The sequence below is a fragment of the Pseudorca crassidens genome, chromosome 8, assembly GCF_039906515.1.
Source record: "Pseudorca crassidens isolate mPseCra1 chromosome 8, mPseCra1.hap1, whole genome shotgun sequence".
NCBI lineage: Eukaryota > Metazoa > Chordata > Mammalia > Artiodactyla > Delphinidae > Pseudorca > Pseudorca crassidens.
This window is the reverse complement of record NC_090303.1, coordinates 88020216-88046315: the sequence shown is the minus strand read 5'-3', so window position 1 is coordinate 88046315 and position 26100 is coordinate 88020216. Positions and strand designations below refer to the sequence as shown.

The 26100-nt window shown below is 38.4% G+C and overlaps 1 protein-coding gene across 2 annotated transcripts in view; it reads right to left on the bottom strand.

Moving 5' to 3' along the window:
- The window catches only part of EXOC4 (exocyst complex component 4), an 804198-nt gene that overhangs the window by 421153 nt on the left and 356945 nt on the right, over positions 1–26100 (bottom strand). For both annotated transcript variants that reach the window (XM_067747055.1, XM_067747056.1), the window contains exon 10: positions 380–476. In XM_067747055.1, coding sequence (XP_067603156.1) covers positions 380–476 — 97 coding nt within the window. The remainder of the gene's footprint in view (positions 1–379; positions 477–26100) is intronic.

Genomic DNA, 26100 nt, shown 5'->3' with positions numbered 1-26100 from the left:
CATAAATGGATGAGCCTAACTCTGGAAATAAAAATTTATTTAGAAAAACAAGGGACAGGCTAAATTTCTCCTGTGGGCCATAGTTTGCCAACCCCTGAAATAGTTAAGGGATAGTGACAAGGAACAGGACAGGGACAGGGAGTAGTTAAGAAAGAAAATCAAATAAATGTATCTATGAAGAAGTACTCCTGAGACCAAGTAGCTACTTAGTAGGGTTGACATTAATTTTCTATTGACGAACTTTGATTGTGAGGTCCTATAAAATGGAAAAAGTTCTTTTTATGACTTGTTTTAATGCTGACTGACCTACTGGCATTCAGTACATTAGCATACATAATGAAAATATTGATCTTCAGTAAGTACATAGGATTTGACTTACCTTAATAATGGATGGAATATGACAGTAATATTTCTGGCTCCAGGTTTGCAGACAAATTTTGTTCCTCCACCTTCAATTAAGTTGTCATCAGGACCCCCTTTCAGAAAAAAAATAAAAGAGAGATTAGCTTATCAGAACTTTTGCAAAGAAATAAGCCTATCAGATGTATGTTACACTATCACAAGGAAGATCATCTTTGAAAACAGCTGCCTTTAATATTTACAAAATTATTTTATTTTGAATGACTTGATTCAGTCTTCCTCATTAAATAAGCAATGGATTTGCATTTTCACTCTGGAGTGAGAACATGGAAGCACAGTAAGAATAACTATATTTAAAGAAACAATGCAAGGGTACAACCCAGTTAAGGCTAAAATTTTGATCTCTAATCACCACTGTCAACCTTGTACAGCACGGCACATGAGAACTTCAGGGGAGGGCTTCCCTACTGGCGCAGTGGTTGAGAGTCCGCCTGCCGATGCAGGGGACGCGGGTTTGTGCCCCGGTCCGGGAAGATCCCACGTGCCGCGGAGCGGCTGGGCCCGTGAGCCATGGCCGCTGAGCCTGCGCTCCGCAACGGGAGAGGCCACAGCAGTGAGAGGCCCGCGTAACACAAAAAAAACCAAAAAAACTTCAGGGTGAGGAAGAAGTGCCGTTCAGGCTTGTCTAGGGCTCGAAAGGTTGCAGCAGAGGCCCACATGCACCTAACCAAGCATACTTCATCAAATCCAAGACCTCACTAATTGTAAGATACACTATCGTTGTAAGTAACACTAAGAAAAAAAAATCCTGCTAACTAAAGTATACAATGCTTCCTTATTATTTGGAATCTTTTTTTTTCTTTTATTGAAAAGTTCTTTACAGCTTAAATATACAGAACTAGGTTAAATAATTCATAAATAAGTAAATTTAAGGATTTATTAAGGTTTTTAAGATAAAGAGGTATTTAGCCAAAATCTCTCATACACGTATAATAAGGAAACCTAAGAAAAGTGAGTTGGTTAAGGTGTTCTTAAAACTAGTTAATATTCAGAGTGCAGCTCTTCTGAATGGCTCAGACTTGTCGCTATCTTTGTTTTCTAAACAATTTCACTAAGTGGATTTCTTGAAGGAGTACATCCAGTATTTTACTCCAAGCTGCTGATACCGATTCTGCAAGGTTTAATGTTGACATGTTCTTGATACTATTAGAAGGTTTAAAGAGAAGGTGTTCTTACAACAACCAAGATTAATACTCTTTCGTCAAATGGTCCTTAAGAGGTTCGCTAATTGAAATACTGAAGGGTCATGATGTGAAGAATAACCACTCAGCTCACACGTACTGAGGCAAAAACAACTCATTATGACTATCTTCCGGTCGATAGCCATTAAGATATCACTGATTTAAGATATATCCTAATTTCAGAGTTTAGAACGTGACAAATGTACATCCTGGGGTGTTGGGAGAAATGCTCCCCCGCCCCCCACCTTCATGTTTCTATGCATTAGGATGAAGCTCAATTAAAGTAATCCCTGGCCTCTGTCCATCTTTTACCCACTCAAGGGAAGTGAACTAACTCCTTCGGTAAAATTGCGAAGAAAAAGCGGGGCATGCAGAGCTCAGCAACCCCCTTATTCCACTTGAGAAACCAGAATGCCTGTACAAAGTCAGCATTGTCTCACCAAGTTTAGCAATGAAGGTCCTACCTTGTCAGAGAAGGATAAAGTGGTCCAGTACCTTCTGTAAGTAAGTACATTTGTCTAATTTTGATTTTCAGTCAGCAAACTCATCTGGCTCTCTTAACTAGGCTACATCCTTCAGTCTAGCTTGTATCAACATAAAAGTGGTATTTCATCTTCCATTTACTTACTTATATTATTTCATAATAGTGTCAGAACTCTGACAGGAAAGGTAGATGCTATTTAATAGACTTTCTCAAAACCCTAACAATCTACACTTACAATACTGCATTTATTTTTGCTAAATTAAAGTTTCTTTTTAATTATAGTTCTCTGCATGATACCAAACATAAATCTCACCTGATATATTATCTGCCTTAATGGTCTCTGAGGTATCTTGGAAATTGACTGATAAAAACATGTGAAGCTTTAGAAATCCATAGCCTGGATCATCAAGACTTCCCAGAGGCATCAGAGTCTAGACAAATCCCACTTGGCTCAGTCGTTTCCACCAACTAATCAAAGGATGGCTTTTCTTAAGAAAAACAGAAACTGTAATGGCATGTACAGCTCTAGATTCAAAATCATGAGCTGTTTGTTCTCATTTGGAAAAAAATCCTCTTGTATTATTATATTTGCATTGGAGATATCAGCGTTCTGCTAAGTCAGTGATTTTTGCTCAGTTAAAAGGAAAGCGAAAGGAGAGCATCAACACTACAACAGGCGCTATTCCTTTAATAAAAATCTTCCTCAAAAGGTCACATGGTATGGTTACAAACAAAAAATAAAGAATAAAAATAACTTCTTTACTAACACTTCTCTTCCTAAGATCGTAAAATCGAGTCAGAATTGAATCACCAAGGAAACGTGCACATGTGTCCAAGAAATCAGGTTATATTCTGCACTCCAGGAACAACATAAATGACTTCCTACAAAATACATAAATCTACACACAAGAAATAATGCACTTTATCTACTCAATATGAGCACATCCTTAAAGGACAGATATGAGCTGGACTGCATGGTCTCTAATGGCTTCTAAAAATTCTGAAGTTTTCTGATTTTAGATACTCAATAATTAAATACAGGCCTGACTACCCCAGCTCCAAACTCGCATCTTCATGCACACTGAACACACTGTATGCATGACTACCTCAATGCCTTGGCCCACACTGGACTCTATCTGGGGAGACCTCTCCGCTCCCACCATTCCTTTAGGGCCCAGGTCTACACCTAAACTGTCAAGTGCCCCTCTCCCAATGTCCAAAACTCCATTAACAGTGACTTTATAAAATAAACCATATAACCTTAACATAGGTCTTTTCTGTTACTGTGACTTGTTTTCTAGTTCTTATGTAACCTTCTCCCCACTTGGAATGTAACATCCCAGAAAGTACTTATAAAAATATATATATTTGGTGAATGAATGAAGGAAGAAACGATGACCTAACTCAGTAGAATGTTATTAGAATTAGATAAGAAACTATATGTGCAAGTCCTTGGTGAACTGCCAAGAACCTAACAAATGTCAGCAATGCTCTCTGTATCTCTAAAGGCTTACAGCTAGTAGATGTGCTTCGTCAACTTTTGTTGATGACAATCACATGGGGAACACAGATAACAAAGAATAAAGATGCAAAATACCAAAAATAAGGCACAATAGCCACTAGAAATGTCAGTGGGAGGAAGATTTGGCTGTGAAAATAAAGGCATGATGACAACGCATCAAGCTAGAAACTAATAGTTTCATTTGTTCTAAATCTGTGTGAGCTACATACAGGCTATTACCGAGTCACACAGTACGGTTAAACTAATTACAAAGTAAAGACTGGGGCCTCCCTGGTGGCGCAGTGGTTGGGAGTCCGCCTGCCGATGCAGGGGACGCGGGTTCGTGCCCCGGTCCGGGAAGATTCCACGTGCCGCTGAGCCTGCGCATCCGGAGCCTGTGCTCCGCAACGGGAGACGCCACAGCAGTGAGAGGCCCGTGTACCGCAAAAAAAAAGTAAAGATTGGGCAGACTTATTAAAAAAAAAAAAAAAAAAGAAAAGAAAAATTCCCCTTCCTACCTCAGCCTACAACCAAAATTCCATCTACAGGAACCTTGTATGCTTTTCCAAGCCCATTACCAAGCGCCATCAACACTGCATTTGATGCGATTTCCTCTTCACAGACTAAGTCCAAATCTAGCTATAACTAAATTACTACTAAACAGCACCAACCCAGTGAAAACAGTGCTTGAAAATAAAGGTGTCAGGACCACAAGTAAAGGTCATGGCCAAAGACTGTATGCTCTGCGAGTCTCCATCCTCTGAGGTTTATTCTAGCTTTTCAATATTCTGCATGAGAAACAAAACTCGCCCCTCCTCACAGGCCTTCTGTTAATCAAGTAATCTGGGAGCTGCCGTCATGAATGTTCTTAGGGAACATGTTGCTCAACCCTGAGAAGATCAGGGAATGGGCCGGTGCAGCTCCCTCCCCTTCATTCATTATGCTCACAGTAATCCCTGCTGTCCCAGGCCAGGTGACAGGCACCAGAGAAAATGCTGAAGGATGATGGATGGCTGGAAAGAAAGGGGAACTGACAGCCATATTACAAGTAGAATATATATTGTTCAGAAAGGAGGGGATAAAATGCTCCAGTCATATTTCCTGGTCCTAACAAGGAGCACAATGGCTGACGGGCTCCCTCAGGTGACTGGCAAAAGGCACCAGGGCCACACAGTGACTGCGGGGATGACAGCATCTTAGTGCGCGCAGCCTGACCCTTCTTTTAGAATTTATTTACTTATAAGTCATTAGCTCCTAAACTTATATATTCCTTGATTCTTCCCAGCTAGAATTTGATGTAGTTTATAATTAACACAGTCACGTTAATAAAACACACAAAAAAACCCAAAGTCTCAGAAAGAAATGGAAAGGATTGTTCTCCCTGAGAGGACTACATACCGTACAGTGGGAAGAATGAAAAAGATTTGTGTCAGACCCCGGATCTCTATTTATTAGTAGTATAAGTATGATAAAAATATTTAAATTCTCTGAGTCTCAACTTTCCCATTTATAAAACACAGATTGCAATAAACTCTTTCAGAGACTTGTGGTGATGTTTAGGTAAGATAATGTACTCCAGGGCATTCAGTACAGAATTTGACACATGGTACATCTCAAATAAATGACTGTCTACTTTTTCCCTTTAGAATTACCAAGCAGTTAAGGATCTAAATGATCACTCTCTCTCTCTCTCTCTCTCTCTCTCTCTCTCGCTCTCGCTCTCTCTCTCTCTCTCTCTCTCACACACACACACACACACACACACACACATATATATCATTGGAAAATAAACTGAAAAAACAAAAGGTTCAAATTCAAAAAATGTTATACTTGCTACTTTAGGCAACATCATACTAGTCAATATCATTAGTGAGACCAATTAAAACACTTTTGTCTTATTTTAGGGTCAATAGAATTGCAGTGAAATTTTTAAAAATTGCTGAGAATACTTAGAGCCTGACAACAGGAAATTAGTCTTTCTCTTAATTTTTCAGTTAAAAATAATCAATATTAAATGTATAAATGTTAAAATTACGCATGCTCTGTGCCAAGAGCTTAGATGAAAATAGTATAGAATTTGATGGCCACTTTTGTTGAACCACAGAAAGCAGTATGCCTCATCTGACATTTTTAATGTGTTCTGGATGTAAAATTGGCCTTTCCACATAAAAAAGAACCACAGTGAAGGCGAACTTTTTTTTTTTAACACCTTTATTGGAGTATAATTGCTTTACAATGGTATGCTAGTTTCTGCTGCATAACAAAGTGAATCAGCTATATATCCCCATATCCCCTCCCTCTTGCGTTTCCCTCTCACCCTATCTCACCCCTCCAGGTGGTCACAAAGCAGGGAGCTGATCTCCCTGTGCTATGTGGCTGCTTCCCACTAGCTAGCTATTTTACATTTGGTAGTGTATATATGTTCATGCCACTCTCTCACTTCGTCCCAGCTTACCTATCCCCCTCCCTGTGTCCTCAAGTCCATTCTCTACATCTGTGTCTTTATTCCTGTCCTGCCCCTAGGTTCCTTAGAACCTTTTTTTTTTTTAGATTCCATGTATATTTGTTAGCATACGGTATTTGTTTTTCTCTTACTTCACTCTGTATGACAGTCTCTAGGTCCATCCACCTCACTACAAATAACTCAATTTCATTTCTTTTTTTTTTTTTAAATCAATTTTTTTTTATTTTTGGTTGCGTTGGGTCTTTGTTGCTGTGCGCAGGCTTTCTCTAGTTGCGGAGAGCGGGGGCTACTCTTTGTTGCGGTGCGCGGGCTTCTCATTGCAGTGGCTTCTCTTGTTGTGGAGCATGGGCTCTAGGTGCACAGGCTTCAGCAGTTGTGGCTCGCGGGCTCTAGAGCACAGGCTCAGTAATTGTGGCACATGGGCTTAGTTGGTCCCGTGTCCCCTGCATTGGCAGGCAGATTCTTAACCACTGTGCCACCAGGGAAGTCCAATTTCGTTTCTTTTTATGGCCGAGTAATACTCCATTGAATATATGTGCCACATCTTCTTTATCCATTCACCTGTCGACGGACACTTAGGTGGCTTCCATGTCCTGGCTATTGTAAATAGTGCTGCAATGAACACTGCGGTACGTGACTCTTTGAATTATGGTTTTCCACATAAAAAAGAACCACAGTGAAGGTGAACTTTTTTTTTGATTAAAGTATAAATAATTTACAATGTTGTGTTAGTTTGAAGTGTACAAAGTGATTCAGTTATATATATATATTCTTTTTCAGATTCTTTTCTATTATAGGTTATTACAAGCTGAGTATAGTCCCTTGTGCTATACAGTACGTCCTTGCTGTTTACCTACTTTATACATAGTAATGTGTATCTGTTAATCCCAAACTCCTAATTTATCCCCTTGCCCCTCACCCCCACTATCCCCTTTGGTAACCATAAGTTTGTTTTCTCTGTTGGTGAGTCTATTTCTGATTTGTAAATAAGTTCATTTGCATAATTTTTTTAGAGTCTACATATAAGTGATATCATACGATATTTGTCTTTGACTTACTTCACTTAGTATGGTTATCTCTAGGTCCATCCATGTTGCTGCAAATGGCATTATTTCATTCGTTTTTATGGCTGGAAGGTGAACTTTTCTATAGCAAATATTCTGCTTCACAAATACTTTTTAAGGATTATGAAAATACATACAGGACTTCCTTGGTGGCACAGTGGTTAAGAATCCGCCTGCCAATGCAGGGGATGCGGGTTCAAGCCCTGGTCCGGGAGGATCCCACATGCCACTGAGCAACTAGGCCCGTGCGCCACAACTACTGAGTCTGAGCTCTAAAGCCCGCGAGCCACAACTACTGAAGCCCTCGCACCTAGAGCCTGTGCTCCACAACAAGAGAAGCCACCTCAATGAGAAGCCTGCACACTGCAATGAAGAGTAGCCCCCACTCACCACAACTAGAGGAAGCCCGCACACAGCAACAAAGACCCAACGCAGCCATAAATAAATAAATAAATAAATTTAGAAAAAGAAAATATATACAGTACCATAAATATGCAATTTCTGATTGCATCAATAAAGAGGGTCGTTAATTGGCTCTAGGAGCCAGCTGAATGGCCTGAGTTCCCTAAATTCACAGCTGTCACCATGCCAGAGGTGTTCATTTAGTTCATTAAGTTCTTTAGCAAATGCCTGTTCTTAAAGCACAAATTATCATTATGACTTAGTGCTGTTGCTGCTGCTACCAGCAGCACCAAACTTGTAACAAGGGTCTGTACGTGAGCTTGGTGCTTGGTGCTAGATTAAGAAGAAAACAGGACTTCCCTGGTGGCTCAGTGGTTAAGAATCTGCCTGCCAATGCAGGGAACACTGGTTTGATCCCTGGTCCAGGAAGATCCCGCATGACATGGAGCAACTAAGCCCATGCACCACAACTACTGAGCCTGCGCTCTAGAGCCCGTGAGCCACAACTACTGAGCCCGCGTGCCACAACTACTGAAGCCCGCGCACCTAGAGCCTGTGCTCCGTAACAAGAGAAGCCACCACATGAACAGCCCACGCACCGCAACGAAGAGTAGTCCCTGCTCGCTGCAACTAGAGAAAGCCCGTGCGCAGCAACAAAGGCCCAATGCAACTAAAAGTAAATAAATAAAAATAAATAAATTTTAAAAAAAGAAGAAGAAGAAGACAAAATACTTATTCTTACCCTCCAATGACTTACTATTAAAGACAAGTCAAGCAAATCAGGATTGGTGATGATATTCTACGGCTATTGGATCTGGGAAGAAAATCCAGGCAACAAGCCCCTTTGAGGAAAGGATCATCTTTTGGACTCAACTCTTACCTAGTGTATAATTATTATCAACAATACTTTTCACATACTGTTATTCATAGATGTAACTCTTGTGCCTAGAATAATTTCTGGCACATCATAAGCACTTGGCAAATGTTTATTAAATAAATATATGAATAAGCATGGATAGCACAGGGAACTATATTCAATATATTATAATAACCTATAATGGAAAATAATCTGAATACAGATGTATGTAACTGAATCACTTTGCTATATGCTTGCAACTAACACAATATTGTAAATCAACTATACTTCTTAAAAAAATACATGAAGCTGGGACAAAGTGAGAGCGGCATGGACTTATATATACTACCAAATGTAAAATAGATAGCTAGTGGGAAGCAGCTGCATAGCACAGGGAGATCAGCTCGGTGCTTTGTGACCACCTAGAGGGGTGGGATAGGGAGGGTGGTAGGGAGACGCAAGAGGGAGGAGATACGGGGATATATGTATATGTACAGCTGATTCACTTTGTTATAAAGCAGAAACCAACACACCATTGTAAAGCAATTGTACTCCAATAAAGATGTTTAAAAAATAATTAAAAAATTTAAAAATACATGAATAAGCAAATGAACAAACAGCAAATGATAAAGAATATCTCTTTTAGACCAATTGAATTCTAAGTACAAACCACACAGGACCAAGCAGGTGTATTTTGCATAGAGTTTGCTCCCTGAGGAATCCATGTTTCAATAAAGTGCTGAAAAAGTATATTGATTAAGATGTTATTTGTAGCAGACAATCTTCCAAATAGAAACAAATTAGTTATTCCCACTATAAGTAAATGGCTTGCCTATATTTCAATGCTCAATTATATTTTATTCCTGGATAGCCTAATGTTGTATAATTAAGACAGGTGTAATGTATTACACAGGGAGTAAAAAGAAGGTTAAGAGGGGGGAAGGGGACTGATATTTATTAAACATTGACTAGGAAACTGGTGTTTGTATTTACTTAATCCTAATAATACCCCTGTAATATTATCACCTAACACAGATGAGGAAATGGAGACTCGTGAGGGGCTTAGGGGGATGTGTTTTGCTCAAGGTCCCACACATGGTAGGTTCAGTATTCAAACAATTTGTTCCCAACTGTATATACTACAATGTGCTTAATATCATTTTATGGTCCCAAGAAATTCATAGGTTGAATCAAATGATGTAGATGATGGGTGACAGAGGAAATTTCTAAAATAGGGAGCAGTTAAGCCCTGATTTTACAGTGGTTTGACATGTAATATGCACTTGCCATGTAATCAACCCTAAATACCACGGTTGGTTATCCAAGTCAAGGCACACAAAGCCTCTTTGACCAAAAATGTAGGTGAAGCTTAAGAAGAACAACGTTCTATGGATAAAACCCTCATGTAGACAATGATTCTGGAGGAAACACATTTAATGGTCCAACTGAGGCCAAAAATAACACTTTCTAATACAGTCCCAGCAGCAAGAAGCAGAACTCTACTTTTCCCCCTTTCTCCAGACTTGCCAGTAGAGGATATAAGGGGCCCTCTAAACCCACTCTACTGGTGAGGACTCCTTGGAGGTCCAGGAACATGAAGGTAGAAGAACAAGGGTTGGGACCTTCAGGGAGGGAACTCGGATAATCTGCCTGTATTAATACCTAAACACTGATATAAGCTGATTTTTTTTGTTTCCCCTTTTAAGTAAAAAATTTGAATAGCCCTTCTTTGCTTCTGCTTCTACTGTTACTACAGGTCGGTTCTACATGTCTATTCTTTTGAGACCCATACAGTGTTTTATGGTTTTTTACTTTAGTAACAAAGGAAAAAGGAAAGATGAGGAAAAATGATTGGAAGTTTGGCATTGACATGTACACACTGCTATATTTAAAAGAGATAACCAACAAGGAGAGCACAGGAAACTCTGCTCAGCAGTCTGTAATAACCTAAATGGGAATGGAATTTGAAAAAGAATAGATACATGTATATGTATAACTGAATCACTTTCCTGTACACTGGAAACTAACACAACATTGTCAACCAACTATACTCCACTATAAAATAAAAATTAAAAAAAAAGACAAAATACAGTGATACTATCATCACAAAAAAATGTTTTGAAAAGTCTCAAAGGTCTCACAATAAAATAAGCAGTTCTAGTGTGTAAATTTAGTTAATTTTTTTCTTTTAACATAAAACCTTGTTTGTATTTTTCTTCTCAGATTTATTGAGGTATAGTTAACAAAACTGTAAGATATTTTAAGTTTACATTGTGATAGTTTGATATACATACCCACTGTGAAAGGATTCCTCCCCATCCAAAGTAACACAGCCATAGCTTCATATTTTTTGTAAGAACATTTAAGTTTCATTCTCTTAGCAAATTGCAATTATACCATACTCTTGCCTCTAATAATGTTGTCCTCTGTAATTCTTGAAAATACTGAAGCATGAATTTTGGGCTAATAACTTAATATGAACCCATAACTTAATATGAACATGGCAAACCCTGTGAGAAAAGCAAATGATGGCGGTGGTTCTTTTGGTGCTCAAAAATTATAATAAAATAGGGATGACATGCATCACTCAAGATACCATTATTCCCTGTCATAAGCATTGTCAGTCACTGCCAACTGAACCAGAATCCATGGGTGTTCCAAGCAGCCACAACAGTTGTTAGGAGTTGAAACTTACCAACCCTTTGAAAAAGAAAAACCACATCTCTTGCTCAACATTCTACACTCAACAAATCCAAAACTAAACCAAAACAATCAAATAAACAAAACGCTCTCCTGGGCATTGTCACAGTACTTTTATCATACAAAATGAGTCTCTTGGGGGGGCATGAAAAAGCAAAGAATTAGGAGTTCCTGATGAGTAAATTCATGCTCAATTTCTTTAGTGGGGTGGAGACTTAAGGTGAGTGGGGCTGAAATAAGCTAATCTTTGAAAGGAATGGGAGAAAAAAAACATTGATGAAGGAGTCCTTGATAATCCTATACTGCTGAGGGCCCAGGTGAGATGAAATAACTGGAATTTACAGCAACAGCATATAATATGGAACATTCTAGAGCAGAAATAAGTGTGGAGAAGAGAGACTTGGAGAGCCAGAGTTAAGGATTTACCAGCTGGATGTGTGAGAAGGCAACGGGGAAAAAAAGAGTTGAAGGTTCTGGTAAGAAAAACAATTCATGTGATTAACCACAGATGGGTCAAGGCTTGATAAGAAAAGAAGGGAAGTTTGAAAGAAACTTGAATAAAGTATATGGTAGAAGCTGACACTTGAGGGTCTCTATAAGGTCAAAAAACATTCGAGGCTGGAGTGAGAGGGAGAGATTTGAAAGGAACAGGAGGCCATAGAGAGGGACATACTGAGAACTGTTTCTGTCCTCACTTCCCCTGCGGTCACAAACACAGGAAGCCCTCCCCTGAACTAGAAATGGGGTGGTGAATGTGGGGGGCAGTTAAGTTTGATGTTTGGTAGTTAAAGAATTAGGCAGCAGCAAAGTTTGGGAGTGGGGGTAAGACTGAGTAATGAAAGAAAGAAAGGAAATCCCACGGATCTGAGCTCAGAGGGAAAAGGGAAGTTCCTTTTCGTTCTCCCTAGAGTCACTCATAGGTATAAGGTATAACGTAGGGGAAGACCATCTAAATTAGGGACTGCCCAGCGATGGATCATTGTGAGAAGGACAAACCACATGTGTCTTGAAGCATAAAGAACAGCAGAGTATGTGCATGTGCAGTATCTTATTTTTTGGGAATTTCAATGTGAGCAGGCTGCTGGGAAGCGAATAACTCATCTGAGTTTTGTTTCAAGCAAGACAATCTCTCCTGTATTTTCGGTTAAAGACCATGAATAATTCTTATAAAGAAATAAAAATCGTATCTTGTAGTTCAAGAACTGAATACATTCTAGCTCCTAAGTAATAAGTGAAATTTATAACAATCTATTATTTTGTGGGTGATCTCTTGATTTAAAAAAGAGAAGGGAAAAAAAAAAAAACAGTTCAGTTATCTTCCTAAAAAAAGAGAAGAGGTTTTGGAGGATGGCATGACAAGAAACAAAGAGAAATGAAGCAACAATTTTTAAGGTTAATAATAGCTCATCCTGAGCCATCTGTAAAATGTTTACCTGGAGCTCTTCATGAGCATAAGTCAAAAAAAGTTCCATTAGTAACAGTACTGACAGTTTCTGTAATGGAGTCTGAGATAGCATGTTCTGTGGAGAGCATAGCGTGAAGTATGACCAATTACCAAAGGACCCAAAGTCACTGCATGCAGATTTTTAAATCGTTGATCAATAAAGGACAAGGGAACTTTGACCACTGTTGAGGAGCATTCTTACCTTAGTGACATTATCCTCCAACTCACTTTATTTTAAGGCTACATCAGGAGACTGCATTGATCCTTTTTTCTCTTTCCACTCTTTAACAGATGCCCTAGTTTTAATTATCTTCAATCAATTAAATTTATTTTAGTGGCTAGTTGGGTATATCTAGCTCAGAGATTCTCATATATGTAAGCTGGAGTCTGCAACCTTACTTATCGTGTGCCTGGTTTCCTAGCATAATGTTTTCAAGGTTCATTCACGTTGTAGCATTTATCAGTATAGTACTTCATTTCTTTTTATGGCTGAATAAAATTCCAATGTATGTATACACCACACTTATCTATTTACCAGGTGATAAAACATTTGGGTAGTTATACTTTTTGGCTATTATGAACAGTGCTACTATGAACACCCATTTATAAGTTTTGTGTGGACATATGTTTCCTCTTCCGTATATACCTAGAATTTGCACTGCTGGGTCATATGCTACATCTATGTTTAACATTTTTAGGAACTAGCAGACTGTTTTCCAAAAAGTCTATGCCCTAATGCTCATTACTGTTTTATTTTTAAATAACTAATTATTTAAAATAAAATCTGAACGTGAGGGGGATGAGGTGCTGCAATGGTCAGCACACAGAGGAAGTATAAGTATCTTGTTCTCCAGAAGAACACTTTCCCACCAGCCCTAGACCCCACCCCCTGACTCCTGTAGGGGTGGCCCTGTCTGTTTCCATCATTAAGGAAGCATTACCAGGTGTCACAGGTGGTGGCTAGGGCAGAAGCATTTGGGCATTGGTACAGCTGGGTAACTATCTGTACTATCTGTACTGTTTCAACTAAGTGTCTGTGCTGGTTCATCACCCACGATTGAAATAGACAATAAGGTTTCTCTCCTCACTCAAGTTTCAGGTTGCAGAAGATACTACTGTTTGCTCAGTCGTTCTTGTTAAAATAAAGCAAGTGATATGAAGGACGACAGAATGCAGTGAAGTTCTCTAATCAGATGAGCCCATCTCAGTGCTGACCTAACACGTATGTTTGACCAGTCAGGAGCCTTCTGATGCTGTCTTGTCAGCTGAGTGGTAGATTTATGGCGCGAATAAGCATCAAGCTGAAAACACAGAGACCATCAATCTTATTTTGCCTGTGAAATGGCCTACGGTGGAGCCCAGGCCACTGGGAATGCTTAGCGCAGAAACAGTTCATTTGGAAGAAATGCTATCGTTAAATGCTGTCATTGTCTTCACACTCAGAGATATGCTTAAATCTAAGTACTCCCAAAGTTTGAAAGGAATTATTTTGAAGGGCTTGATGTGACAGGTACAAAGAATAATAACCCCAAATGACTTTGAGAAGTCCGAGAGACAAAGGTCTCTTCAAATACAAATTAAGAGTCAAAATACAAGTGGCAAAACATGGTAGCATTTAGCTCACTGACAAGGATAATCAGTGCTGGCATCCAAACAGAAACAACATTATTTCATGGCTCACTGGAAGCATCTGGATTACTGAAGCACAGGTGGCTTCAAATAACTTTACCAATCACTGTTTAGGTTTAATCAGCAATAGCCAACCTTCCAGGCACTCTAGGCAACAATTCTTGCAATATTCTCACTGAATCAAAACTGGTCTTCCAAGTCAGCTAACCGTGAGCAGTGACATGATCAACACTCAGAATTAGAGCTGGCACCGTCATTTTTTTTGTCTGTTGCTGTATAAATAGAGTACAATATAGGACTGTGCACACCCAATGTTCAGCCAATAACTGATAAACAATAATCAGTGTTTTACAACCTATTTAGACTCTCCATTCCTTGCGGTCTCAGTGTCCAATATACTTTTTTACCATAATGGAATACGAGATTGATTAAAAAATGAAATACAGTCCTCTCGTTCATCTACAACGGAAATAATGACAATTATTTTAAAAAATGAGCCTGTTATGTTTGAAATCTTGACCTCTATCCTTCATTAAATGCATTAAGTTCAATGTCAGCCACCCACCAAAAAGTTGTGAATTTGTAGTGAACTTTTACAATCATATTTGCTCCACATTTTTCTGGCAAACATATCTTGGACTTATTCTCAAATTTTAAATTTCCCATTTGATCAGCTGTGATTGTTGAAAAGCACATACCCTAAGTGTTAATATTTTACACACTACTTGATCCCAAAATTTCTAGGAATTTCCTCCTAGGCTCAATGGAAAATAATATCATGGGTAAACTTAAGATTTGACAAACAAGGATGTTTATCACAGAACACTATATTAAACTTTAAAAAAAAATCACTTAAAATGCAAAACAATAATTGATTACACAGATGCACACGAATATGCATATATATAATTGATACAAACATTTACAGATGTAGATCTCTATTACTGGAATATGGATGATGCAGCTATTAAAAATATACAGATACTGCAATAAGGCAAGAAAAAGATCTAAAAAGCAGGAGCCCATACGGCAAAAAGTTATTAATTAAAATAATATTGTGAGATAAGCCTGTATTATGTGTCTCATAATTGCAATACTGGAAGTCTTTGCTGATCTGATTCTTTTTGGCTCTCATCTCTGCTGAATCTTGTTCCTGGATCTTTTTTTCCTGTATATGTTGTGTATTGCGTGTCTGTATGTTTCATAAGATCATTCCCTTAGAAATTTACCCTGAGCAATTCTTTGAGGCCTGGTTAGAAGGTATGTTCCACTAGAAAACATTAGTGATAGCTTCTACTCGTTTACCTAAGGGAACTACCAACCTGGAACCCATTTTATTTTATTTTATTTAACATCTTTATTGGAGTATAAGTGCCTTACAATGGTGTATGGAACCCATTTTAAACTAACCTCTCAATTTGAAATTTTCTCACGTCACCCAGAGGATGTATATTTTAGCAACAACACTGGTTTCTCTAGCAATTTTTCCTCCCTTCAGCCTATGCCAGTGTAACCAACTTTCTTTCGGTCCTTTATAGGAGGTGGAGAAATTATGGAAAAGAGATGGTATTTCTAGATGATCCATATACTCTAGGTGGAGTTTGGGGGTATGTTCTACTAGATTCCCTGAGTTGGCTAGGTTCTGGGTTTTGCTTCTCTTCTGTGCCTTGCAAGTTCACTTGTGTTTGGCAAATACCCTCAGAGTGAAAACTAACCTTGATAGTACTTTCTCTATTATCTCTCTGCAGTCCTTTTATTTTTTTTTGCTTCAATTATCCTAACTTTCTTGCCAGCTCACCAAAGCAACTTAACACCTTCTAAGTGTTTTATCCAACATTTAAAATTTTTTCATGGGAAGTTCAGGGAAGGTACCAGTCATTCTGCTAGAAAGAGAAGTCTCCACACAATCTACTCTTTAAAGAACAATCTACAGATAACTTCCCCTCTGAATTCAGTTACTCCAGGGAAAGTACCTTTGGAGTCTATTCAGATATCCCTAGCTCCTGGCTGTTTGTTTTTAATCAACTTTCATAGTTATCCTAAGATAAAAATTACAAGTAATACAAGAAAAACAAAAATAGAATAAAAACAATAAATATAGCTCCGGCCTTAAATGTTATCAATTAACTTTATATAGTGAAATATAACAACATATAATAAAATGCAATTTGATATAGTAAATTATAAGACCAGATAAGGAGAATGAAGTTCTTTCCAACTTGTATACCAAGTAATTATATGGCAGTAAGTAAGTTGCTTAACCTCTCTGAGCCTTCTATTTCTCGTCAATAAAATAAGGAGAATGAACCACATAGTTTCTTCTTGAAAAAACCCTTCCATCTATGAATTTTTATTTTCTAGATTATAAAACTGCCTTTACAACATATTCTACGCATTGGTTTTATTTACATTTGATGATACTGCATAACACACATACCTTTATCAAGTAGAAATTTCTGCCAATTATTATAATCACTGAGGTATCATATGCAATAATTCTAAGTGAAAATGAACTGTATTTTTGCTTTGGGGTATTAGTTACGCTTCAGGAAAAAATAATTAGTATCATTTTGGGCTGACATTTTTATACCATCTAATTATGACTATCTTATGCTCTTTTTCTTTTATAGGAAGCATCTTAGATTCTGCCTTGATTACCACAAGAATTCCCCAATACGAAATTCCCCAATGAGAAACAGAATGGGCAAAATTCATGGCATGTCTGTGCAATTTTAACCTAAAACCTTTCTCAATTTTTCACCCCAAAGCAGGTAACAGAACTTTAATCACTATAATCAATGGTTTTCAAAAAAGCAATTCTGAGGCAAATATATTTAATAGGAAAACACTTTTAATTGAATTCAAGCTGTAACAGGAATTACAGCATTTTTGTGCCTAGGAGTGAGCTCATGGTGATATAAACCTAACTAAAAGACATAGTTCATGACACCAAGAAGCTCATGTTATGACTGGGCTATAAAAAAGAATACACCAAAAGTTAGAGACAAAGATATTATAAAATACACCAAAAGAATGAAAAACTAGCATTCCAAAAAGAAACAACTACTGCTGTTGAGTTTGTAAACCAATTTACAGAAACATAATAAAACCCAGGGAAGATATGTGAAGTTGCAGTTGTTTGGCACAGAAAATATGACATTGTTCCTCTGCAAAGTAGCATGATATTAATAATACGAGAAAACAGATTGGCGAAGATAACACGTAATACAGAACTCCTAATATTGGTATTCAATAAGTACTCCATTTGGCTGATCAAAAACAGTGACTCAATCACATAACAAAGGACCTACTTATCAACATTTTCTAAATACATCATATAAAATTATTGCTACAGCTTCTTCTTGGAAAAGTACTTTTCTTTTGTATTTCTTTAAAGACAGGTGGATCTGCTTTTTAAATGTTTTTCAAAAGTCTACAATATAGACAAGGCTTTCATTAAAATAAAATGCACAAAAGAATGACTTGTCAATGCACAAAAGAATGACTTGTCCCTCAGGAGGGAGCAGAGAGGCAAAGGTTACTAACAAAAAAGCTCTGAAGATATGAGACAAAGCGACTTAGGTCTAGAAATGGATGGTCCACGGACACAGCTTCAGTGTAAACATTTTTTAATCTCAACAGTCAAGCACCAGTCCAGCAATAGAGAAATAAAGAGAGACTAGAACAAAACAAATGGGAGGCGGATTAAATTCAAATCCATTCAACAAGTATTTATTAAGTACCAACCACGTACAGGTACCAGATGAGGTCCTGGCAATAGTAAGAGTATCATCAACCTTTGGCTGCTCATGTCGAAAGCCCTGAAGTCATCCTCTCTCTTCTATTTTGTTCATGCCTCTCATCCAATCCATCAGCCAATCCTGGCCGTTCGTCCTTCAAAACAGTGAGTCCCAGCACTTCTCACCTCCCTCACTGCTACTACTTTAGACTAAGCCACCACCATCTCTCTCCTGATCACTGGTCTCCTAAGTGGTCTCCTTGCCTCCAAACTTGCCCCCTTTCAGGAGATTCTCAACATTCAAGCCAGGATGATTCTGTTAAAATACAAGGTCAATCCAGTTACTTCTCTCTTTAGAATGCTTCCTATCTCATTTGAAGTTAAAGCCCAATCCCTTACAATGACGCAGAAGACTCTCTACTATCTGCCCCTGCACTTTTCTGGGTTCGTCTGCTACTATTCCTTCCACGTCCCAGTCTGCTCCAGTCACACGGCCCGTCTTACTGTTTGTGAACACACCACGAATGCATCTTCCTCAGGGCCTCTGTCCATCCTGTCCCTTCCACCGGGCAACACTCTTCCCAGATCTATATAGCTCACTCTCTTAGCTCCGTCAGGCCTTTACTCAACTACTTCCTTCTGAGGAAGCCCTTCCCCAGTATGCAAAATGAAAGTAAAATAAAATATGAATTAATTTAAGTAATAAATTTAGTCAGTAGAAGGCACATATTTCTATATACCAGCAACTACAAGCCTATAAAAAACTAAGTTGCTGAAATCTGGCCATGGTGATATAAATCTAAGGACGACACTACACAAGGAATGCCTACTAAAATGACACTCACACAAGCACACAACTGAAGCATACGTATAAAAAAATTGAAACCACGTATATATAAATGTCTGAGCCAGCTTTCTCCTAACTTTCTAGCCTCAGTATCTTCCCATGTCATTAAATATTCTTCAAGAACATGATTATTAAAGACTGCATAACACTGTAGGGATGTACCAAACATTCACCCTTCAACAATTAGTAGAAAGCCTGCTGCATGCCAGGCACTGTGGTAGGTGCTGCGAAAAAAGAGTGATCAAAAAATATATAGCTCATGCCCTTATGGATTTAACCATGGGGTTATCAGATAGACATTAAGCTACCACACAAAAAAATATATAATTACCACTGTCTTCTCTGTTACAAGATCGGAACAGAGTGGCAGGAGAGACCATGATACCTGTAATAATATGTCAATAATCTCTATAATATCTATTAGGGGCTAATTTACTTCAAGGTCAGATGGAGTGACATTTACATAAAGCCTGAAAGATGAGTAACGGGAGAGGCCACAACAGTGAGAGGCCCGCGTACTGCAAAAAAACAAACAAACAAAAAAAACCAAAACGAAACGTTTTCATTACGTTTCAGTAGAAAAGAGCATGCGGAAACATGGTCAAGGTTTTTTTCGCTTAACTTATGTGGAACCCAAACATCAAAGTGATTCACATAACCAAGCTGGTGCAAATGATTTTCAACGCTTGATTTGGATATTTTGAGTCTGTCGGCTATCTCCCGAGTGGTATAACATTGATTGTTCTCAATTATTGTTTTGATTTGATCGCTATCAACTTTAACTGGTCTACCCAATCCTGGAGCTTCGTCCAGTGAGAAATCTCCAGCACAAAACTTCACAAACCACTTTTGACACGTTCGATCAGTCAAAGCACCTTCTCCATACACTGCACAAATCTTTTTGTGCATTTCAGTTGCGTTTTTAAACTTTCTTGAAATAATAATGCATAATATGCCGGAAATGTTGCTTTTTTTCTTCCACCTTCAATATTAAAAAGGTTACACAAAAATTCAACAATTTTGATAAGTCTTTTTTTAAAATGCAATCTGATATGACAGCTGTCACATACAATCTAACAAAATTGTTTCAAATGAAGTTAAAGACAACTAAGTGCTACTAGAGCCATCTTACGGGAAAAAAAAGAACGAACCTTTTGGTCCACCCAATATCTCTCCTCCGCTGACTGCTACACACTCCCTATGCTTACAACACAACAGAGAGAGAGTAGAGCAATTGCTACAGCAATTGCTATCAGAAAATTATTAAGAGTTTCCAACTCACAGCAGGCACAATATACACATATAAGTGGAGTATGCTAAATTCACAAAAGTGAAAAACCCATTTGGTATAAATTTCTGAACCAAAATCTTGAACAACTATAAGTTCAACTTAAGTATGGAAATATTTCGTACCTAAAGTAATATGAAGGAGTTCTGTATTTTTATATTGGACTTCATAGAATAAAAATGATTTCTTTTCTACCACATCCTTTTAATTGGTAAACCCTAAATGAGGCAAAATATATAATTTTGAGTTAGAGTTCCCAGAATTTCCATGGAGCTCAGGACAATATTAAACACTTGTCAGAATTGTAGATATTTAAGCAAGTAAGTACACTTAGTGTTTAAAGATGCATATTCAGGCACGCAGGAGTAAAATGACATGATGTCTGGGAATTGCTTGTAAATACTTCAGCAAAGAATTAAAAAGAAAAATATAACAGGAGTTGAAGAAAATAAAGTAAACCGTGGTAACTGTTGAATGTGGATGATGAATATACATAGAAGTCATATATACACACATATAAGTATGTATAATGTGTATACATACACACACAGTACATACACACACACACACACACACACACACACACATACACACTTCCCCAACTTTTGAGTTTGTTTGAAATTCTCCTCCCCCCGCAAAAAAATAAGTAAAGCTGCCAGAAGTACACTACAGAGGGTCCCTGACGTAAAATGGTTTGACTTACGTGATTTTTTGACTATGATGGTGCGAAAGCAACAGGCGTTCGATAGCAGCCATACTTCAACTTTAATTTTGACCTTTTCCCCGGCTAGCTACATGCAGTACGACGCTCCCTTGTGATGCCCAGCAGAGGCAGTAAGCCGCAGCTCCCAGTCGGCCACACCATCACAAGGTAAGCAGCCAACACACAACCATCCTGTACCCAGACAACCATTCTGTTTCGCACTTTCGGTTCAGTATTCGATAAACTACATGAGATATTCAACACTTTATTATAATACAGCCTTTCTGTTAGATGATTTTGTCTAACTGTCAGCTCAGGTTAAGTGCTCCGAGCATTTTTAAGGCAGGCTAGCCCAAGCCGTGATGTTCTGTAGGTTAGGTGTATTAAATTCATTTTCCACGTACAGTATTTTCAACTTAAGATGGATTTATAGAGATGTAACCCCATCATAAGTCAGGAAGATTTATAGGTATATTTAACACAAAAAATGTTTGTTAATTTTCCCTGGATCCACTAGAGTTAGTAAACTCCCTCCTAAATCCAGTTTCAGCATGTCTGAATACTACATACATATTTATTAACAACTGAAGGATAATAACACAATTTAACTACTCAAGCCAAAACTGTGGACAGTACCCTCCAATTCAAAAGTACTTACTTAAAGCCACAAGACTTTCCCAGGGTTCTTTTTTAACCCTGCACAGATATCTTCACTGTATTCACAATATTAATTGTTCTATTACAAGAGACTCCCTTGAGGTAAACACCTGCCTTCAGTCATTTTAGATCTCTTTTGTTGAGTGCCGGCCTGGCAAATAGTACACACTCAGGAAGCCATGGTTTAGCAAAGTAGAGGCTTGATAGCATGACACAATGTGTAACATCAGAAGCATTAAGTTTAACAAGAGTTGCTTCAGGGGTGGCATTCAATGGTCTCAAAAATACCTAACTAAAGAAACAACCTGACTTAACATATGCTTCCAGTACCCCTCCAAATCATAAGGCAGGCTTGAAAGCAAAATATTCACAATTGGGTACAAATTTCTTGCAAGTTTAGCATAACTGGAGAAAAGTTTTACAATTCTGGGCCCAGAACAAATGATGGTTCTGCCAAGCTAATCTTATGTATCCCATATTTTATGACTTTATTTCATCTTTATTCTCATTGTGTTTTCAGACAGTTAACTATATTGCTCTCCCTCTCTCCCCAGGAACTGTGACCGCCTTGAAGGCAAGGTCTTTTTATCTCCTAGTTAAGTGTTCAGTAATTGATGAACACAATAAATGGAACACCATTCTGAGAATGCAGAAAGCAATGACCACAAACTCAAACGGCGTTATCAGACATACTGTTAACCTAGACATCTTTGAGGAACATAAGAGAATTCCTGTCTTTTGCCTCCATTTACCCAACCAAAAACCAATCCCAGTCTCAGATTAAACTGTTCCATATTAAAGATCTAGAATCTAGCTTAAAACAAACTCCCAGGAAAATTCTGCTATGAAACTTTGAACATCTTCAAGTTGGAGCATATTCTACTAAAAACATCTTACCAAAATAAATCAAAGGAAAATTTCCTGACTCCACTCCACTTAAAAAGTCAGTAAAAGATGACTTAAAATTTCTTAAAATCATTCATTTGTGCTTGCTCCCCCTGCCCCACATCCCTACCTGGCAAATAATAAATTCAAACTTCAGAGCCATGACTGTTTGCTTCCCTAAAATCTATCTCTATACTTAAGTTGTATGTAGTTTTATGAAATGGCCCATTTTCTATCACTCTGTGAACAAAAGAGATGGCCATACAGCTACATTCCAAGCATAAAGCGAGTTCACAAACACTGATGCAAATCTGTCCATTATGAACATTTGCATTTCTACTGTTAATGCTTTTTATGAGAAGGTTATAAAGTGATTATAGTTTCTGATCTTTTTTTTTTCTTTCTTTCTTTGCGGTACGCGGGCCTCTCACCGCTGCGGCCTCTCCCGTTGCGGAGCACAGGCTCCGGATGCGCAGGCCCAGCGGCCACGGCCCACGGGCCCAGCCGCTCCGCGGCACGTGGGATCCTCCCCGGACCCGGGCACGAACCCGCGTCCCCCGCATCGGCAGGCGGGCTCTCAACCACTGCGCCACCAGGGAAGCCCAGTTTCTGATCTTCTTAAAGCACAATAGAGAAGGAAATATTAGAATGATCAGAGAGAATGCTTGTGGTAATACAATTTCACTCTGATCTCTTTCATGTACAACTCCTCGGAGATCTTGAAGGCTCCTCTTGGCGCACTGTAATTATTTATTTACTAAATTTCTGAGCTTGGTGCCATGAAATGGATTTAAATATTGTTATGCAGATGATGCTTAGGTACAACGTCCTTTTGATGCTGCTTAATCTATTTTTACTCCCAGTACTATCTTGTCTAAGATTCAACACCATGTGCTTTGAAACAAGTTGTTCTTCAATGTTTCAAAACCTGATTTATTAGTTGTTCGCATTCCATCTGCCTCCAAAGACTGCAATGTGCCTTTACTTTCGCTGGCTGCGCAAAAGGCTGAGGCTCAGTTTTCCTCCACTTTATCATCTGATCAGCGTATCTGACACATGTGTTAAGCTCTCCTTTCAACTATACAAATCACTTAAAATTCACACTTTTTTTTTTCTCAAGATCACGCCAGTACAGCAGGAGCTTGACTAATGCATTTGTCATCTTCCATATTTACTAATGTTTCAAAAAACTGCTCTCAAGGAACTGTCCTTGCTATTGTAAAAAACCGAAGCCAGGCTGAAACACCGATGCTTGCCCAAACTGGGAAAACAAATTATTATTAGCAAATATGGATTGCATGATCCACAGCTAGGAAAGAACAGGAACCAGTGCTAGGGTCTGTAAATAACTACAACAAGAAACAATAACAGATGGAATAATCTGAGGGTGTGGGAATTTTTAAGGAGAAGAGAAAGAAAATGCTCTGGAAGAGGCAAGGAAGACACCTATCATATCTATGTGACAGAAAAGAGTCACCATTTAAAACAGCAAGTAGGGGAAGTGGGCTTTCAAGGATGAGAAGGGTTTTAGTTCTAATTGCTCTAGGAAGAAGGTTAAAAGAACATTCAATAAAGACATCTGAGATATGAAGGATTTGCAATGATGAGACGGGTAAATTCATTGGACGGAGGAGGGAAACAGAGATGTATAGAGTGGTATTGGGGATAAGGGGCCTGAGAATGTCAGACAACTGGGGACCCTGGGCTCGCTGTGGTAACTGACATGAATGAGATACTGGGCATGACGAGATGGACAGACTGCAGAGATGAGGCGGTAAGAGCTGTGGGGGATTAAGGGCCATGGGAACGAACAGGAATTTACACAGTTGTGACGCTCTCACTTACACTCTTTCGATGGTGGTATGGAAGCTACCCTTGTGAAATGGTCTCAGTCAATGAACAATTCTCAACCCTCATCTTTCTTATTGGATCTAGCAGCAGCAATTGGCTCAATTAACCATTCCTTTCTTGAAAGAATTTCTTCACTTAGCTTCCAGGACCTTGATTCTCCTTCTTACCTTGTAGCCAGTCCTCCATTTTCTTGCTGATTCCTCTTCATCTTCCTGACCTTATTATCACTTGACTACCCCAGGGCTCAACCCTTGAACCCTCTCTCTGCTCTAGATACATGCCATAGAAGATTTCATTTAACCTGGTGGCTTTAAATAACATCTATATGCCAATGACGCCTCAATTCCTATCTCCAGTCCAGACCTCTCTCCTGAACTCCAGACTGGTATGTCCAAGTGACTCCTCGGTACCTCCACTGGAATGCTAATAGGAATGACTCAAATTTAATACATCCAAAACCAAACTCGGACCAACCTCCCGTTCCCTACTTGCTCCTCCAACAGTCTTATCTCAGTAAAAAAGAATAAAGTACTGACTCAGGCTAAAACATGGATGAACCGGAAAAACGGGATGCTAAGTGACAGAAACAAACACAAAAGGCCACATATTGTATAGTTTCATTGATACTGAATGTCGAGACTAGGCAAATCCACAGAGACAGAAAACAGATTAGTGGTTAGCAAGGGGCTGAGGGAAGGAGGGATGGAGAGTGACTCCTGATAGACAGGGATTTCTTTTTTCGGGTGATAACAATGTTCTGGAACTAGACAGTGGTGATGGTTGCACAACTCTGTGAACACACTAAAAATCACTGAATTGTACACTGTAAAACTGAATATTATGGTATGTGAATTTTATCTCAATAAACACATTTAAAATAAAATAAAAATAATAAAAGATGACAGGAACTTTGCTTTGTTTGCTCTTATCTTATCTCAAGCACCTATAAGAACATCGGACAATAGTGGGTATTGAGAAAATATCTGTTGAGCAACTGATGAATTAGTCTCTGAAGTTCATGCACATATATATACACTGACTACTATTTTGCTGTTCTCTCTTCTTCATATCTAATGATGTGTGAAAGAGGAGCAGATGTAAGACCAAAAGTCCATTGATCTATCTTGAAATCAGCCCTAAAAGTTAATGGAAATATGAAAAAAGAGCTAAATAAGAAGTACCAAGTGTGCCAATTCTTTAAGTTCAGAACTCTCTCAAGTTAAGGCAACTTTGATTATTCAGGTATTTGTACAACACTGCATTAAAGGTTTAAAATAATTTTCTGTAGAGCACAAAGGGTAAATTCTAAATCAATCCACAGGTAGCTATTACAAAGCAGTTTTGTGTACAAGACAGTGAGAGAAAACAACAAGTCTAAGATACGGTATCATCAAGGAATGTATAACCTACATGGGTAGAAAATAAATATCCAAGTCCTAAAAATTCCAAAGACAAAAGAACAGCAAATAAAAGAATAAAATTTGGTAGCAATCGAAAAAGAATCTCATATCCAATATTCTTAATTTTTTAAATCTGGCATTTTTTCCCAATGTGGAAAACAACTTATCATCAACTGGGATAGCAATAGATAGTCAATAATTATTTTTGTTTAGATGACTATAACTCCGCAGTACATCTTAAAACCTAGGAAAACACATTTCTTGACAGTCACACACACTTACTATATATTTTTTCTGCACACATAAGAAAGGAGCTCATTTTCCACTTCCCATTAGCAGGCAAAGAGATCATTCCTAATAGCATGGGGTTCCCAAGTGTGCCACTCCCTGCGGCGCTCATGCCAAGGCACAGAACACTCCTCTCAAGAAGAAAGGCCCAGTTGAAGCTGAAGTATCTGATTGTCTAGATTTCACCCTGCCATATCCTATTCCTCAGCCTGTTCACCCATAATCTCTTTTAGATGGGTTTCTCTCCCTTCTCATCACGGCAGCATTGTTTCATCTGAAATTCAATCACAGATGAAT